At 40.6% G+C, this 18,972-nt stretch overlaps 1 protein-coding gene across 4 annotated transcripts in view; it reads left to right on the top strand.

Moving 5' to 3' along the window:
* Positions 1 to 18,208, top strand: part of gabrg2 (gamma-aminobutyric acid type A receptor subunit gamma2) — a 63,085-nt gene extending 44,877 nt beyond the window's left edge. The window contains exons 7-10 of one of the 4 annotated variants that reach the window (XM_075486702.1): positions 2,749 to 2,901; positions 5,569 to 5,774; positions 11,287 to 11,310; positions 14,397 to 18,208. In XM_075486702.1, coding sequence (XP_075342817.1) covers positions 2,749 to 2,901; positions 5,569 to 5,774; positions 11,287 to 11,310; positions 14,397 to 14,678 — 665 coding nt within the window. In that variant the 3' untranslated portion in view covers positions 14,679 to 18,208. The remainder of the gene's footprint in view (positions 1 to 2,748; positions 2,902 to 5,568; positions 5,775 to 11,286; positions 11,311 to 14,396) is intronic. The other 3 variants (XM_075486703.1, XM_075486704.1, XM_075486705.1) reach the window with 3 other exon arrangements.
* The last annotated feature ends 764 nt before the right edge of the window (positions 18,209 to 18,972 follow it).

Raw genomic sequence — 18,972 nt, forward strand, 5'->3', positions numbered from 1 at the left:
CTGGTTTTTTGGTCTTGTCGTTTTTTTCAACTTGTACAATTGTTTGTACCTCCTCACTTTGTCCCCCACCTGTGATGCAAGTGGAGGAGGCAAGGAGGAGACAGCAGACATCCTCTCCTGTGAGGCATCATGTTACAAATGTAATTGATTATGTTAACCCTAGGTCAATTAAACACAACATGTGATTAATCATCTGCTGTTTTTTTTTTTTTTTGTTACAGCTTACTGCTGTATTCTATGATCTCTTTTGGAGCGTTAACAGTATTCATGACAATATTTTACTTTTTATTCAGCATAAAGTGTGAAACAATGCATTGTGTCACTTTTATACATCAGAGATGCCAAGAAAGATGTCCACAAAGGTACACCTGTGTTCCCTGGTTTAAAGTTTCTCTGACAGCCTCCTTCCCTCCTCACTCAAAAATAAAGAAAGCAGAGGGGCCTCCTGTCTGCTATATTTATGGCCGAGTCCTTCTCCTTTTCAGTTGGGAGGTTGTTTCAGTCAGTTTCTTGGTCTGAATTTGTTCCTGCATTTGATTGTTGTTTGCTTTTGGCTTATTCATCGGTAAGTTTTGTTCATATGTATTATGATATTATTTATTTCTACTTGGATTTGTTCAAAGTTTTGTTCCTTGTTTGTCAACAAGGGCAAAACCCCATGTAATATCATCATATCTGTGTCAGAGATGGTGATACTGGGACAATTTTATGAATTGCCTGGAGGCGAAATGATATGATGATTTAAAGCAGTTATGTATGGGATTTGAAACATTTGACTTGTGACAGCTGTGATGCTAATGCGCACTGACATGCTGCTATATCCACAGCTAGCCCAATCACTTTACTCTGTAAAATCATCTCCACATAAAACAAATCTGTGTAATTTAATGTGTTCACACAGTCTACTAATTGTGTTGGGACTGTTTATCTGGAGCACAAACCAATTTTCTCCCCAAATGGTCATGTTGTGAAATCCCTGCCAAACATTTAAGCCAGTGAGGAAACCATTTTGTTTTGAGTGGGATCAGGAAGTCATTAACAAACTGATGCATTACAACTGGGCTGTAATAGCATGCAATCTGATACACATGCATTTTCCTGACAGGGTGGAGGGCATTAGTCGATAACATCCACTCAAAGTGTCTTCTTGGAAAATGCCGTGGCCTGCAATGGAACTGGCAAACAGATGAAGAGAAACGTAGGCAGACGAGTCTTACGCGAACTGGCATCACCCCTGTGGTGGAAAGTCCATTATTGCTGCGAGTCTGAGGAAATGTGAGGGAGGCTTTGTGCTGCTGACCCAGCTGGAATTAGTGTAGTCACATGCAGTTTCTCAGGTGTCAGGGGTCTCAGTGTTGTTAATAAAAACCAAATAGTGGGTTGCGGGACTCCTGAGAGCAGCCTCCATGTGTCTGCTGTGCTCCTGCACACGGCAGTGCACTGTAATATCCCGTGCACCTGCCTGCATCAGCACAAAACGCACATGTTGATGTGAACACTTGTTTTTCTTTTTCTTTTTCTTTTTTTTGTTTATGATACTATCGGTGGGAAATGAAAAAGGGGTGCAAGCTGGGAGGAATAACAAAGACTTGGACCGGGCACAGACATTACGGAGAAGGCCCTGACGCAGTGTGCACATCATTTCTGACAAAACAAAAACACTGTCCTCTCTTTCTATGTGTCTCCCATTAAAACACAAACACACACATCCTGTACACGTGGCTGTTCTTCAGTGAGTTCTGTTTGCTCTTTTCCACGAGGAAAAGTTTTGGTCAAATGCTCATTCCCCAACTGCAGAAACTACTTCACCACACAGAGGAGAGATGGTGCGATTGTGCCCGAAGGTTAGGAGGCATAGTGAGAGGCCAGGGGAGGTTTCTGACACCGTTAATTGTCTGATGTTAATCAATTAGCAGACATCTGACTTAGCTGCAGGCCAGCAGTGAACTGACACCAAGCACACTGAGACAGACAGGTACATTGGTAGACAGCTTAAAAGGACAGTAACTATTGGCAAGCAGTTACACTGTCAAGCTGGCAAGGAGAGCACTGAAGTGAGTGTGTGTGATTGTTTCCTTTATTAGAGACACCCGTCTCTCTGTTTAATTCAGGTCAACTTCCTTGCAAGATGTAAAAAAAACGCATTTGATCAAATGTGTGCAACAGTGCACACGTGTGTATTTAAGGGTGCGAGTTTGCTTGGCATTCGTGCTTATGATGCAGTTTAAACAGGCGGGGCAAATGATCCGTATTGTCAGGGTCAGGTCTTCCTGGGCTCAGCTACCCTCAACCTCTTAACACCCAACATCTGCTTGGGTCAGCCAGCCAGTGCAGGGATGGATCATCATCAGCTGGCTGCTTGTGCTCATGTTCCAGCTAACTACTGGCAGGAGACACGGGTTTGTGTGTGCATCCAAGCAAGTTCAGCTCCAGCTCACTGAATCACTCTCTTTCATTTTAAATCTCAGGTTGCCTTGGGCTACCATGCAGGAAGGATTTTGGTTACATAACGTCATGTACTGAAGATTTGACAGTTGTTTTATCTCTGCTTGGTGTTTCTATGTTGACAGCCATCTTTGACCATTGTAGATCGTGTGAAATGGTTTCATAATCCGATAATAAGTCACTTCTGTACTTTTTACAACACATAACACAGTGAATTTGCTGCCACATGTGTACTTTATACCCCCGATTTGTCATTATCCATTCCACATTCCATTTTTTTTTCTCCTCTTTGTCTCTGTCCAGGTGACTATGTGGTGCTGACTGTCTTCTTTGACCTGAGCAGGAGGATGGGCTACTTCACCATCCAGACCTACATCCCATGCACACTTATTGTTGTTCTCTCTTGGGTCTCTTTCTGGATCAACAAGGATGCAGTCCCTGCAAGGACGTCATTAGGTATCAAACCAAGTTAATTCTACCACTGATACATAGTAGGACATACTGGTATCAGTTTAAAGTTTGTTTTTTTATTAATTTACTTTTCAAGGCCTCTAATACTTCTATCCAGTGAAAACTCACCTAGCTCTGTCAAAATCTCGGCTTAAATCTTTTTTGTTGTGTTCCACCCAACCCAAACAGACTGTTGATGTTGTGAGATTCATTAAAGCCATACCAGGCCATAAAGCACATCAAGAGCCCTGTATTACTTGTACACCACCTCATATTATAAAGAAACCTGTTTTAGCTCCCTCTTTCCTGCTGTTTTCTCTCCTTTCCTTGTCTTCTTCAAACGTCTCTCTCCTCCCCCTTTTCCCCTCTGAGACGGGGCAGCTGCTTAGGAATCTAGTGCATCTTGAGGAGATGAGCGCTTCCTGGCACATATGTTTGTATGCGTGCCTTAATGAGACATTAATTATGCAATACAGCAGGGAAGGTGCTGAGATGCTGCTTCAGCACAATAATAATGCAGGTGGCCTCTTCACGGAATGTAAAAAAGGGACACAGGGTGAAAAACAAAAAAAGGTGGAAAGTGAGAATTTCAGGGAAATTTGTCAGCTTTTAAACTTGCCCTTGACATTCTCAGAGGTTCTCTCATCATTCCGTTGCATATGCTTTCCTTTGTCAGCACTCCCTTTGGTTTCTTGAGGCTCTAAAATCCGACCTCAAGTTCATGTGTTGTGATTATTAGAGAGAATAACTCCATGCCAAGCAGTCCCTGCAAGTAGAAACCCTCTCCCTACCTTGCTCCCATCATTACATTGTCTTTCATTAGTCTCTTTAAAAATAGCTTGTTTATTTTCTTCTGTCTCTGCAGTGATTGCAGCCGCAGTAATAACACTATTAATTCCCTGCTAAAATTGTACCGAGAGTCAAATGTCTTCATTTCCTCTTTGACAGATGATACAGGAAGTATTTGCAGTCTAGTGGTTAGGAAGCAGATTATTTTAGATTACATAATTCTTAATCCTTCAGTGCTATCTAGAAATATATCAGTTCACTTACAGTACAACAGTGGTAATGTTGATACAGACTAATATCATTCAATTCACATACTTTCACATGACTTATCTACAACATACAAAGTGAGTCCCCTTAAACATGGTGAGTTTAAAGGAAGAAGGCGGTCTTGCTTGTTTTTGTTGGTGTTTGGGAGCTGTAATGTTGGTAATCTGCTGTATTTCAGTACTTGCACATTTACTCGCCATCCGTCTGCATCCATCTACATTATTGTTTGAGACAAACAGAGTGAGGAAAAACTGTTCCAAAAGAAGGTTACCAGATGGTAGAAGTAGGAATGCAGTATGTCAGTGTTGTGGTCAATGGCAGTTCAGCTGTAAAATATGTGGATGAAGGGGACAGCAGAACAGCTGCTCACCATCCCCTCATGGCCGCCCAACTGTTAAGAGTTTGCAATTAAACCAAAGCCAAAATCACTTCATTAATATGTATCAGTTACGCAACTGAGTACCCTTACACTATACTGTTAGTATGGTACAAAGATTCAACGCCTCTTATTTATTACTTCTTTGTTTTGTTGTTGAGATGATTTTAAACTGTCTTGAATTTTTGTTTTGTAGCTGATTTGTTTCAGCCATTACTTTTCAAGTAAAACCTACAACCTCCATAGCTTTTACTCATGCACCACGTACACACATATTCATTCTCCCTATTGTAAACACTTTGTAACATCACGATATCAGGTAAGTATTGTGCGCCTTTTCTCTTAGCCACGATAACTGTGTTATGTCAAACTGTGGCACAATGATTCTTTTTTCCTTGTCATCTAAACAGCATCTGTTTTCTTGTTTGTAAAAGATGTAAAAGTTTTAAAAAATGTACATGAGTATATTCATTACAATGTAAAAAAAAAAGTGAAAATCATCACATAAAGAATCGAAAAGAGAAACTAGTACAAATTCTCTGCAAATTACTGAAAGCTCTTTGCCAGTTTTTAAACTTTTTAAAGATTTTTTGCAACTGAGACTGTGTAGAGATAAACTATCAACAACAATTGCAATTATTTATTATAATTTCTTCAAAACTTTACATAGAGCCTAAAGACTCTTTATCATCCTGTTTAATTCCATGAAAAATTTAACAACATATTAGGTACTGCAACACATGATATTTTTTATCCCCGCTATAATGCACTATAATGGACTAGACTGTATAAAGCTTCTAACACATGCCTTTCAGTTGATATATGTCTCTGAGGTGGTGAGGGGAGTTTGTAACAGAGGCCTGCCTTAGTCAACATCCCGGAAGTCTCCACTCGTACCAACGGTGCTGTTGAAACTCAACTGATTCCGCAACGCCAGCTTGCTGCATTTAGGCACACACTAATGTGAAGCTGAGGCGTTTGCATGTGTGAATTACATAGGAGATGAGAACAAAGATGTCCTTGTTTTGCTGATGAGGCACAACCACTATGTGAAAACGGCTTATGTAAGACAGTATTAGCATACTCTTCCAATATATAACAACTGAAAGCTTTTTCAGGAGTAATCAAAGTTTAGAATGTTCAGGTAATATGGACCACCGAGGTCCAGGTAAAAGCTGTTGTTTTTTTTTACCTATCTTTATACAAATCTAATGTTTCCCATTTTCTAATTTCTTTACCAGGCATCACTACTGTGCTGACCATGACCACACTGAGTACCATTGCCAGAAAATCTCTCCCAAAAGTATCATATGTGACCGCCATGGACCTGTTTGTGTCTGTCTGCTTCATCTTTGTCTTCGCCGCACTTATAGAGTATGGCACGCTGCACTACTTTGTCAGCAACAGGAAGCCCAGTGCCAAAAAGGACAAGAAGAAGAAAAACCCGGTGAGTCCCCCCCCAAACAAACTAACACTTTTTTTTAATTGTTCCTACTTATTGCTTTAGGTTTTAGATTTTTCCTAAAAGGGTTTCTTCAGTTTAAGAATCCAGTGACAAAGTAAACATCCATCCATCCATTTTCTATACCTATTCCAAGCCTATTCCAGCTGCCAATGGGTACACCCTGGACAGGTTGACAGTCCATCACAATGCCAACACAGAGACAACCAAGACAAACTATTATTCAGTCACACTCGCTCCTACGGTCAATTTCAGAATCTCCATTTAACCTAAGAAACATGTTAAGAATCCAGCCGGGATCCTAACCAGGAATATTTTTGCTGTGAGGTGATAGTACTAACCACTACACCAGTGGCGTAAGAAGCTGGCCGCGGGCCCCGGTGCGACATGCAAAATACGGGCCCCCTAGTGGTCATAGTGACATTTAAGGGAGGACTTAACATAAGGGTGCCTAATCCTCAAGGATCAAAGATAATAAAAACATACTCCACAACATTCAAGTCAATAATATGGGAAAACTTTACAAATCATTTTTATTAATAGGCCTATACGGTAATCAAATATATACAGCATTGACATTAGCGCATGCCATGGAAGTAGGCTCAAAGCACTGAAACCTCGCCTTCTGCTGAAACAGCAAGCTCTTACAGTATGGTTGCCCTAAACATGAACTGCGCAGAAACTGAACTTGGGCTTTACAACTGTGCAGAAACAAAGAAAAAATCATACGACCATCACTGTACATTAATCATCACTAGAATGCCATTCTACGAGCCTTGCGTTGTGCAAAATCATCAACGATGTCACCTATATTTAATGCTCTGTCTCTCCTGTTTTCAATGGATAGTGCGCAATCTCTGATTTGAAACACGACCTAAATGAGAGGAGTTGACTTGGAAACGTTGGTGCGATGTCCCTGGCATAATAATCAGATAAACGCTTCACTTTTGCAAACAGGTCATCATCACCTGCGAGCTGAAGGGTGGTAGGACGCAAAGCTTCAAACAAACGACACGTTTCCCGCATACTTTTAAATCTTTGTGAGAGTTGGGCATTTATTATGTCCAGAGTGCCATTAAATATATGCACTCTGAAGTAACTCTCTGCGTCGGTAAAACGCTCATCTTCAGACAGTTCGTCAAAGTGACGCTTCACTCTCTTTGCTCTAACATTTTCAAATGCGCTCTGAACCCCCCATTTACTTGCGAGCGTCTGCGCTGTAGTCTTGGCCTGGTCAAATGCACCCCGGTACTCAGAGAGGACTTGTATCGAGTTTTCTAGTAATTGAATTGCGGTCTGCAACTCTGTGTCTGTCTTTTGAAGTGTTTTTGACACAGCATTGACAGTCTCCAACACTTTTGTCTGCACGACGAGCAAAAAAATTAAACTAAAATTTTCCATCAATTTCGTAAGCCCAGCGGCTTCGTTACGCTCATCCCTTTTGTCACTTGTCAGAGCTATTTTTGTCAGCACCCGCATTACATCCACATACCTGTACCGTATAACACTGAGGGAATCGAATCTGGAGGACCAGCGAGTGGGGCATAATCGCTTCAGAGTCACATTTGGGTGATCTGAGCCATCTTGCTATTATTATGCCACTGAACATGTTCCATCTTTTAATGCTGTTCCCAAAGAATGTGTAGATGTGTTCTATGGTGTCATAAAACCGGCCAATCTCTGGGATGTTTTTCACTGCATCATTCAAAACCAAATTCAAATTGTGCGCTGCACAGTGAACATATGTCGCAAGCGGCTCACTCTCCCGTATTCTGGCCTGCACCCCTGAGTAAATGCCACTCATATTTGCGGATCCGTCGTAACCCTGCCCACGGCATTTTGACAAGTCAAGACCGTTGCGCGTGATGCTGTCCAATACATTAACTGCCAACTCACCTGCGGATGTATCGATGGTCTCCACAAATCCCAGAAACGACTCCATTATTTTTACATCGACAGCTTTGTCCATCGCATTTCGAACTATTGTTACATATCTGTATACTTGGCTGAGTTGGTCGTGCTTGGACAGATCCTGTGTGCTATCCATTATGATGGAAAAAAACGGAGCTTAATTAATATCAGGTGTGATTGCGTGCTGAACTCTCAAGGATAGTATGTGAATTAGCTCGTTTTGGATAGCTGGACTTGGGTATTTAATGGAACCCTGTGGTCGGCTTATGAGCTCTTTCAGTACAGGGTCGTAACCCGCGAGCAGCTCAATTATAGAAAGAAAATTCCCACTATTGGGCTGTCCCAGTACCTCCCGATGAGCCCTGAATGCAAGGTTACAAGACGCCAGAGTAAGTGTAACATTGACTATGCTCTCCAGCACTCCTCGCCAAAAAAGTGCGGCATTACGCACATCCCTCTCCAAATCTTTGTCAATGGTACCATGGAGCTTCCATTGCTCAAACACAACACAGGCTGCTACATGTGCCTGAGAGGACTCGTGACATTCAATTTTTTGCGACAAATGGCCCCAATCATTTACTCCATTCACCCATGCGTTATTATAATGCGATGAACGGCGATCTCCAAATAGCCAGCATGGTTCACAGTAAGCGCAATCTAATTTTGGTGAATAGCAAAGCCACATCCGTGGCAATTTGACACCTGCCTTTGCTTGGTATGATAAAACACATCAGAAAAAGAGCGATTGTGTTTATTTTTAGGAAAAGGGCCGCTAGGTTTACATGAACCCATTGTTAAAATTTAGTTTTTAATAGAGTTAACATAGTTACGCGTCCAAGACATGTTCTTGAAAGTGTCCCCTGTCTGTAGGATAACGTTCTTCCCCTGCTCCTGTCCTGTCCAGCTCCTGTTCTGTACTGTCACTGCCTGACGCCTGTTTACTACTAGCAGTTTCGTCTGCAGACAGGTCACCTGCGCCACGGACTTCATCGCTAGTTTCTGGTTCTTTCTGTTGAGAGCTGCAACAAAGATCATACAAATCAAAATTTAGAATGAGCATGCAGTTTATTATAGGTCTAGGCTAACAAGCGCTAGTGTAATGGATGCCAACTACCAACTAGAGTTCGGCGTAGAACGTGAGTAAACCTCCCTCCAGAAGCCTCATACAGTAGTTCTATCGGTACACTGTAACATGCTAACGTTCAAATAGCTAACACTTAGCTTATCTTGTGATTCTACTAGCAGCGATCATATGTCAGATCTGTGTGATTATATGTATCTCAGTGGATTCTACGTTCTGCAATGAATACCCTTTCTATGTTGTTGTAGCCTAGGTAAAAATCCAACATGTTTGATCATGAGCTCAAACCTGTTGCATGGTTCTTCACAGTCGCTAGGTGTAGATGTTGTTCTGTTCTTCTCACTGCTCTTGGTGGTAAACCCGAATTTGTCCAGTTTTGGCAGTTTTGCCACCCTGTCCTGTTCCTCTCTGCGCTCCTGTCGCTTCTGGGAGCCGCTTTTGTGTTTGAAGGGCATTGTTTCGCTCGCAACGATAACGGAGATGCAGCCATCAAAGACCGGCTACCGAGATCAGCAGCATAGATACCCAGAATTCTTTGTAATCTCCATAGAAACAACACTTTTTCGCGCACTTTTGGGAAAGAGAATGACAACAATTTCATTTTATTTCACCGGTTCACCATCTGAAATTTGGATAAACACGTAGGCCTATGCTTACATCTTCGTTCTCATAGAGAACAGCCCGGCGGCAGCCGGCTTCTTGTGATCGTGCTGTTCTCGCGAAGAGAGCCGTCCGAGCGGCTGACCGATCATGAAGTGCTGCACGGGGTCCCCGGGACGTGCGGAGGGGCATTCGAGAAGCTTGAGATTTGCTTGCGACGGGCAAGGTGACCGTCGCTGGCCACGGTACTGAAGTGCCACAGAGCTCAGCGGATGACGGGTGAGCGTAGAATAAATCCTGCATCGTGAATTAGGGGCGTGCCGAATTTCGTTGCGCTGAAATTCCACCGAATGACAGCTCAGTGGAGAATAAATGCGGAGTGATTAGCGCGTCACATTTCATTAAGCTTCTCCTGAACTTTAATTTTTAACTAAACGTGCATTTCGGGTTTGTTTGATGTTTTTTTTAAAGGCGAGGTTTTTTAAAGGTGGCGGTGGGGGGCGCAACGGGCCCTGCAACGGCCACGGGCCCCGGTGCGGCTGAACCTGCCGAACCTGCTATAGTTACGCGCCTGCACTACACCACTGTGCAACCCTACAAAGTGCATCATACCTTAAAAATAAATGTAGAAGATATGTTATACTCCATCATTTTGTAGGTTGGATAATCCCCACAAATGCTCCATCCCCCATTGTGTTACAGAAGTATATGGACTGAGCTGTGGAAAAAAACAAGCTATTCAGTACCTACACGTAGTATCCCTGAGGAAGCATCTTCTCATGGGGCAGCACCTAGAATTACTAGATGAGTGAGGCATACAGCTCTAACCTTTTTACATCCATGACACATCTGTTACAATTGTACTTTAGACCCGCGTCACATGACAGAAGGATTGGACTCACATGAACCCTAAATCCCTCAAGAGATCATAGCAGCTCAGTTTAAGGGTCATGAGCTCTCACCAAATATCCTCGCATTTACTACGTATCCTGTTCACCAAGAGTGCGGCTGCTATCTAATCAGCTGGAACAGGCTTGTGGTTCTAGAAATCCTTTTTTTAATTAAAATTAGTTCAGATCTACTTGTGATTTCCTTAGTAGAAATGGGTTTCAGATAATTCAATCAAGCTGTAGAACAGTTGAAAAGGTATAGTATAATTAAGTAGGTAAGTATAGGTTACTGAAAACCAATGTTTAGATGAAGAAGGGTATTGAGCTGGAACATGGTGGGGAAAGTAGGCAAACAGGTTTTACACAATCTAACTGGATAAATAAAAAAATAAAGGGTCAAGGTGAAATGCCAGTTTGCCATTTCAAATGAGCTTCTCCAGGTTCTCTGCAAAGGTTGACCAAAATGTTGAGAAAGGAAAGTATATGCAAGCAAAGCAGGTCTGTCACAGAAATCATTTTTCTGTCCTTAAAAAGTGAAACCCGTCTTTGGAATATGGTTTTGGACTTAAATTTATTTTCAGTTTGAGGTTTATGTTGTGAATTTCTCCATTAGCTGTACGTAATGACATAAGAAATCTTAGCTGAAGAGGCATAAGTAACGCAGATGAAAATGTTTTGTCACACAGTTGGACTGTCTGTACTTAATCTTTCCAGTTTTTGCAGTAATGTTTTTCCTGAGGTGATGCTGGTGTAAGAAGCATGTGAGATAGACATATCCCAACATGCATTTCCCCTGTGTCTGTTTGTAATGGGTTTGTCTCTCTACAGTGTATTTCCTCTTTCCATTTTGACATAGAAACTACAGCGGTTGTAATTCACACACATTATCTTTGTGTCCTTGTTTGTTTTTCTGACTATTGATTTTAACTTTCTTTGTTTACATCTGTTCTTTGTCTTTTTGTTTTGTGACTCTCTTTCAATTCCACATTTTCTTTTTCTCTTGTCTGGACAAAAGCTCCTCCGGCTCTTTTCCTCAAAGGTATATTGCCTGTGTCTGACTGCATGTGTCTGCTGCATTTTGGCTCTCTGAGCCCCCAGCACCTCACTGCTTTTCTCTCTGCTCAACAGCAGATACGCCTTTCTCTTTTACCTCTATCTACCTGCATTCTTACTGTACTCCTCCTCAGTTACTAAATGGCTATCAGAGATTACATTAAACGCGGCTCTCTGCAGTGCACAGTGCGGAGGCAGCCAGCCAGACATACTTATGCAGTTTATCAAAATTCTAATAGGCATCCCACACATCCCATGTCCAGAGGAATGTAATAGTCCAGGCCCAGTGTGGACTCATCTGGCTCCCTCTGTCCTGTTTCACTCTTTGTTGTTGTTACCACAGTGAAAAAGCAGCCGCTACAACAGCTTCCTCTTCTTTTCCTTTTTCTGTCAGTAAATCTATACCTGTGTGTTTGTTGGGCTTCTTGACCTGACGCTTCCTACAGTCAGCAGAGCTTTAACAGACTGAAACAGACAACCCATGCACTGAGTAAAATCTAATAGGATCTGGAGGTCCTTCCAGATAATTAAGACATTATAATCTATAAAAAGCAAAAAAAAAAAAACACCCAGAGTGGGTGAAAGCTAGCAAAGATCTAAATTTTACCCAACACAAAATCTGCATTTAATATGACGATCAACATTAATATTTAAGAGAAAGTCTGATATATTGAATTTTCAGCTTTGATATGTGTCCAGATTTATGGTTCAAAATTCACCGTAATTTTGGAAACACTGACTTCAGATATTCATCTTAATTATAGAAATATGTACTGATGACCCGAATGAAATCCTTGTTTTTTTCTTCCACAAGCAGTTGTCGACTTTCAGCCAGTTAAAGCTGCCAATGCCGCTGTGCTGGTTCTTTGGTTTTTGTTTATTTACGTTCTGCTAGCACCAGCTCAGCATAGCCCAGCTTGACGGGATGCCGTCAATGCTCCTTCTGCTTAAGCTTCCACTTCGCTTCCTTTAGTGCAACCAATCCCCTTTGAGAACTGAGGCATAACCTTCTCTGCTAATCCCCTCATTAACTTAACATATGGTCTGTTAATAAGGACAAAAAAATGCCCAAACTAACCCATATGTTGTTTTGTTGTGGTTATGTATCGTTTTCAAAGGGACAATAGGTTTGTGCACTCGTGCTGGTAAGATGAGAAGTTGAAGGGAATTGATATTATGTTGAACAGCAGTTTAAGCTTGTTTTAGTATGCATGCTTACAGCAGATGACATGTTTCGAACTAAAACTACAATGACCTATTTCTCTGAATTATTTTTTTAAGCAAGCATGCTTCTGTAGATGGAACAAATGATCTTTAAACTGTTCACTGAGGCGGATGAATAAACTGCTGTTCTGTGGTGTTTGTTACAAACAAGAACTTCAAAATAACTTGTATTCGCACAACATGAAGTACAACTACGTGCCGGACATTATATTTTGTGCCTCAGTACAGTCCAACATTATGACCAAAAATTCATAAGGAATGATCTGAATGTTAATCACTAGCACTTTCTAGACCTTGTCCTTTGGGTGCATTCTACTCACTGTCTTTTTTTAATGATGAGCTTGACAACCTAGTTTATCAGCAAGGTCAAAGAACCATGCATTTATGCCAAAAGGAGGAGTTGAGGGGGGGGGGGGGGGGGGTTAATCTGCAAAACAGCCAGAATTCTAATTTGTGCAATGGTGGCATTTCAAGATAAAAAGGTGATGAAAACAGTCTATTTGAATACTAATTGTCTCCCTTTAGAATGACAGGGCTGCAGAGTCACTGATGTCACTGTCCTATTTTAAGAATCTTCACAAATGAAAGGCATGTGCCCTCCAGTGGTGAGCGCAGCTTGAAAAAGAACTTTAACCCATTTAGGGACAGAAATGGTGGGCTGGAGAAGTATTGAGCTGTGTGCTGCACATCTGTCAACACACGCTTCTCCCTAAGCTTGGCTTTATGATGCATCATAAGCATTATCTTATATGTGAAATTCAGAGAAGTCACTTAGAAATATTCATTCTGGTTCAAATTATTCTGGACATGTTGTTGATACACTGGCCTTTTCACAGCATTTCTGAATGTAGAGTAATCAGAATAAGCAGTGGACAGGCATTCACCAGCTGCTAAATTAAGAAATTTGTGATCAAAGTATTATGATTATCTCAGCCACAAGCTATACCCCACCCAAAAGGGATCATTTCCATCTTGCGTTCTTGCGTCTGCTTGAATTTTCTTACATTAAAATGGGTCCACTGGCAAATCCTGGTTGCAAAATTACATCCGGCCCATTAATGACTATAGATGAAATGTGAGATATAAGTAGCGGCTCAACCTGGGTCCACTGTTAAAAGGATAGTTTGCCTCTTTTGACATGAAGCTGTATGACATCCCATATTAGCAATATCATTCATGAACATTGACTTACCCCCCGCTGTGTCCTGTGAGCCGAGTCCCAGCTGAGTTTTGGCGCTGACGAAGGTAGTGCGGCTAGTTGGCTGGGGCTTAAAAAATAAAGCATCTTGCTTCTCAAAACAATATGCGTTCAAAAGAGTGATACATTTGCATCACAAAATCGTTGTGCAGGAAAAAGTCAGACCTCACATCGCTTGGCGCTATTTTTGCCTCCCTTGATATCAATGCGTCCAATGTAAGCTGTGCAGACCGAAGAGCAGACCGAGCAGGAAACACTGTAACAGGTGCGGCTATCGCTAGGTGGCTGGACGCATTGATATCAAGGGAGGCAAAAATAGCGCCAAGCGATTGTGAGGTCTGACTTTTTCCTGCACAACGATTTTGTGATGCAAATGTATCACTCTTTTGAACGCATATTGTTTTGAGAAGCAAGATGCTTTATTTTTTTAGCCCCAGCCAACTAGCCGGACTACCTTCGTCAACACCAAAACTCGGCTGGAACTCGGCTCACAGGACGCAGCGGGGGGTAAGTCAATGTTCATAAATGATATTGCTGATATGGGATGTCATACAGCTTCATGTCAAAAGAGGCGAACTGTCCCTTTAAGTCAGTAAGGTTTTCATTACAGTGTTATTGTGGCTGACTGTGTCATGTTATCCTGTCAAAAGCAGACACCAACGGTGGACATCCGTCCCCGCTCAGCCACCGCCATTCAGATGAACAACGCCACGCACATGCAGGAGCGAGACGAGGAGTACGGTTATGAGTGTCTAGATGGAAAGGACTGCACCGGCTTCTTCTGCTGTTTCGAAGACTGCCGCTCTGGAGCCTGGCGGCATGGCAGGTTGCACATCCGCGTCGCCAAGATAGACTCGTATGCACGCATCTTCTTCCCCACTGCGTTTGGTCTCTTCAACCTGGTCTACTGGGTCTCCTATCTCTATCTCTAGGTGCAGGTGTATATCCAGCCTTATCCTACAGTCCATCACATTCAACATATGCTCTGCGCCAGCAAGTGACATTTCAAAGGAGGGGACCCACTGAAATACCCAAAAATTTGATTTTCTTACATTTCTCTTGTTTAAATCCCTTTAAATTTTAGTTACCTTTTCAGATAACTTTGATGAACACTGCAAATGTTGTAGCATTACATTTAACTGGTGTGAGGAGGTTTAAAGTTGTGTTGTAAAAAAAACTTGATTGTGTGAGAGATGAACGTATTCCTAAGTTTTGCTTTTATGTCATTTTGGAAATTTCAGAGGAAACTGAAGTCTTCTCGAAGAGAGTTTTGCCTGTTGTACTTATTTTTAGATCAGTCACAATCGTTCAAAAATAAGGACTGAAAGTAAGATGTAATTTAGATCTTATCAAACATGTCAAGTACTTGTGCAATTAGTATGAAAAACCCAAACACAATGCAAACAGCCTACGGGAAGATAGAATGAGGACATCATCTGATTGATGATTGCATTTAAATCAAATTAAAGCAGTGACAAATGAGTGGATGTGATTCAACCTAAAAAAAACATAAACCACCATAGCAGAGAGAACAAATATATTTTAAACTAAAGTTTCAAAAAAGAGCGTGAGCTTATCTTTATTATAACTTTCAACTCTTAATTATCTAAACTGCATTAACTATATTTATTTATTTATTGTTACGTTTTCTTTTCCACTTCCTAAAACACAAAATCTGAAGCACTTTAAACGAGCGACTTTAAATCATGACGCCGACATTCATTTTGACAACAGACGTTTATTTCCAGTTTCTTCAGGGCGTATTCGTACAACTACACATTGCATTTTTCACGTGAGGTCAGAGTATGATGATGCTGTTTATGAGCAACGTTCAGCTGTACAGACACTGTATATATTTTATTATTACATCGTGGTTTACATTTATTGCATGCACCTTTCAGGCCAAAAACCAACATATTTTATGGTCTTCTACTGTTGGCTCTGGAAACTAATAAAAAAAATAATAACAGCACTCTTGATTACCATTCAGGTGTTAATTAGACCTTTTCTAGGAAAACTGGAAAATGAAATGTTGAAATGGGCCCAGTACTTCCTTCTAAATTGAGGAGTCATCTTTGCACACAGGTGGGCGAGATTCACAGTATTTCAGGCCAGACGACTGGTTTAATTGTTTTCTTGCAAACATTAGTTTACAGCATAGTAGGTACTGACCCTTCGTGGCCTCCATTTGCTCTTAAAAACACACATTTACCTAATAATAAATAGCTATTGTATTTTGGTTATGCAAGCCTTTACAAGCAAACTGGACTGAGAAAACAAGGTGTTATGAAAACTAATCATTTGCTCGCCCTTTACAAAACCAAATTGATAATTGCAGCTGCACAACCAGAGGCTGAGTTTCACCTTCTGATTGAGGAGGTGAAACCACACTGCACGTCAGTGCAAATGCCAGTACAGATAGCTGAAAGGTATTTTAAAGTATCTGCAGTCAAGCAGAGCTAATCCTACATCTCATTCTTCTAAAAAAGAAGCAAAACAATAATCGATATATTTGAGATTATCATGTGAAAAAGCATTTGCTTGTGCCAAGAACAGATGCGTAAGCCACATTACCAAGTGTCTCACCTCCCGTCTTTTAGAAAAGATTGACACACACATTGAGGATGTAATTCATCCCATGCAGGGGCGAGGAAACTGATTTGCAACGCTCTGCAGAGGTCCATTGTTGTTTTGTCTGTCTGTACTTGTTTTAAATTTTTCTTGAATGCGTGAGGACAGCAAATTCATCTCAACTGTAAATGTTGTAGATGACAGCATGTAATACACGTCAACAAAAACTTCTGACGGATCAGTTTTGATAGACACCAGTATGCAACTGTCTGTGCTGCAGTATGATGCGTACACTCACAAGAAATGGGTGATAAACACATTGTTTATGTACAGAAATTATAAATGGAAGAAAACACTTGTCAAGCCCTTGGCATTTTTTTTTAAAGGGTAAATATTTTTTTGTAATCTTATCATTGTTACAGTATATCATTATACGCTATAATATACTTATTGTATTATGCTGGACTGACAATGCAGAATACTTGAGGGGGGGGGATATTTATTTATTTATCTGTTAATGGTATTTATTTAATTTATTAAAAGAAATGCATTTTAAGCTCATATAGCCCCTGAAAAAAACCCACAGAATGCTGTCATTTCTATCAAAGATACATCTTAATTTAACACTTCAGTGAAACTTAAGCATATTTATCTTGTGTTTTCTATGTTGTGATAAATGTACACTACTCTCACAAAGGCCTGTCAAACTGTTACATTTGTTCAGTGACCTGCAACATTACCTGTTGCGCAGCTTCTGAGGACTAGACTTCATGTGAATGAATTTCTTGAAAATGCACAACAAAAAAACAAAGGTTCCTAAGCCACCAGAAGAAGAACATTTACGTGTCCGATGACTATTAATTATTTTCACTTTTCCCATGACCACAAGGGTTTGCTTCGGTCTTGACTTTTACCATGAATAACGCATCAGTGAAGAAATAAACATACATTTACCGGATGATCTCCTGTTTCCAGAGTTCTCTCCAGTTTGTGTTTAATGGTGGTCCTGCTGTGTTCCAAAGCTGCCACATTGTCGTCTGAACCTGTCTTCAGTGTACACAAATGCTATTTCTAACATCTTTAGGAGTGTAAGAGTGTCAGTAGCAATGTAGACTGGTCACAAACCGTGTTAAGTAGTTGAAAACTGTAACAGGGTGATTACATCTTAAAATGTGCCAAACTGACACACATGCAATAGAGAATATCAAATGTATTTTGTGAACCACCTCTACTGCTTTCGAGTGGAAAGTGCATAAAGTATTTGAAGATGCCCTGGAATTGTATTTCTTCTGTCATTTTATCTTTGTTTATTTATTCTTTTTTAAATTTGCATTCAATCCGTGCACCCAACTTAAATGCAGAGGTATAAAGCTGTGCGGGGGGTACTGTAGCGTGCATGCTGAATGTCTATTCTGTCAACAAAAACTAAAAAAAACAAAGGGAAAAATGTTTTGAAGAATTGGGCCTCATTCATCTGCTCTAATCTTTTGCCTGCGTTGACATGAACATTTGCGGTTTTTTGACAGTGTGAATTGTTTTTATTTGTTCTGGGACCCATAAATGAGATGTATACAGTACATAAACAGCACATGTAGATATTTTCTATTGTTATGTATTTTGTCAGACTGCAGACAACAAAATAAGAAGCACTGGAAATAAAAGAGGTTAGTAAAAGGTATCTGAGAGAAAATAAATTTCATATGATTTTCATCCATACAGTATGTTAGTTGTTTGCCATCTACTGTATGTATATTTGATTATTGCATAAAAAGGGGCACCAATCATTTCTGATAGTCAGTAAAATATATTATAAATGTTATGAGAAAAGTCCTTTTCATAAGGAACCTGCACATAGCTGTGGAATTTTACAATAAAATGGTTGCATTTGTCAGTTTGTATCAGTTCATTCTTATTCATTATTCCATGACACTCGATACAAACATTTGTATACAACACAACTTGAAACCAACCAGCAAATGAAACTTGATGAGTTTGTGTGTTTTTACATTGTTTCTGGGTTAAGAATGTCAATTTCAACGGCGTCGCAGCAGCTGTCATCTCAGGCATAATTAGAGCGAAAACATCACAACTCGGGAGGAGAATCATGCAAACATTTGCTTGAAACCTGAAATCCAGCTCAGATTTTCATGTGGAAAATCTTAGATTTTCTAGTTAGGGGCCTGAGTTGATGACTCAAGGCCATTCCAGGAACAAGAAAGGAAACCACACTTTAACGTAACAGAAGGAATAGCACGCTTCTCCAAAATGGTCTTGTACTTCAAAGAATACAAAATTCTTGTCATGTGGTCAAAATCTGCAGCTCGCCTTAGATTAGGATGTCTTTTTGGTTATGTTGGCCTTGTCTTTCTCAGGGCTAGCATATTGTTTATGAAGGAATTCAAACTATAAAACCTCGTCTCATCACTATTGTGAAGTCCACAAGCCATATTAGCTCATGTGAAGTTCATCTTATTGTGTGGCAGAGCTTTTACTGTATCAGCTGATAAAGGCTTTGAATTCAAATATCCAGATATCAGCATATTAGATACCATCAAAACTAAGTTAGTTGAAGTAGTTTCCTACTGTGTACATAATGTACATCCAAAAAAAATGTTGCTTTTTCTGTACAGACTCACTTCTATGTTTTTGACTTCT

The sequence above is a fragment of the Odontesthes bonariensis genome, chromosome 16 (assembly GCF_027942865.1).
Source record: "Odontesthes bonariensis isolate fOdoBon6 chromosome 16, fOdoBon6.hap1, whole genome shotgun sequence".
NCBI lineage: Eukaryota > Metazoa > Chordata > Actinopteri > Atheriniformes > Atherinopsidae > Odontesthes > Odontesthes bonariensis.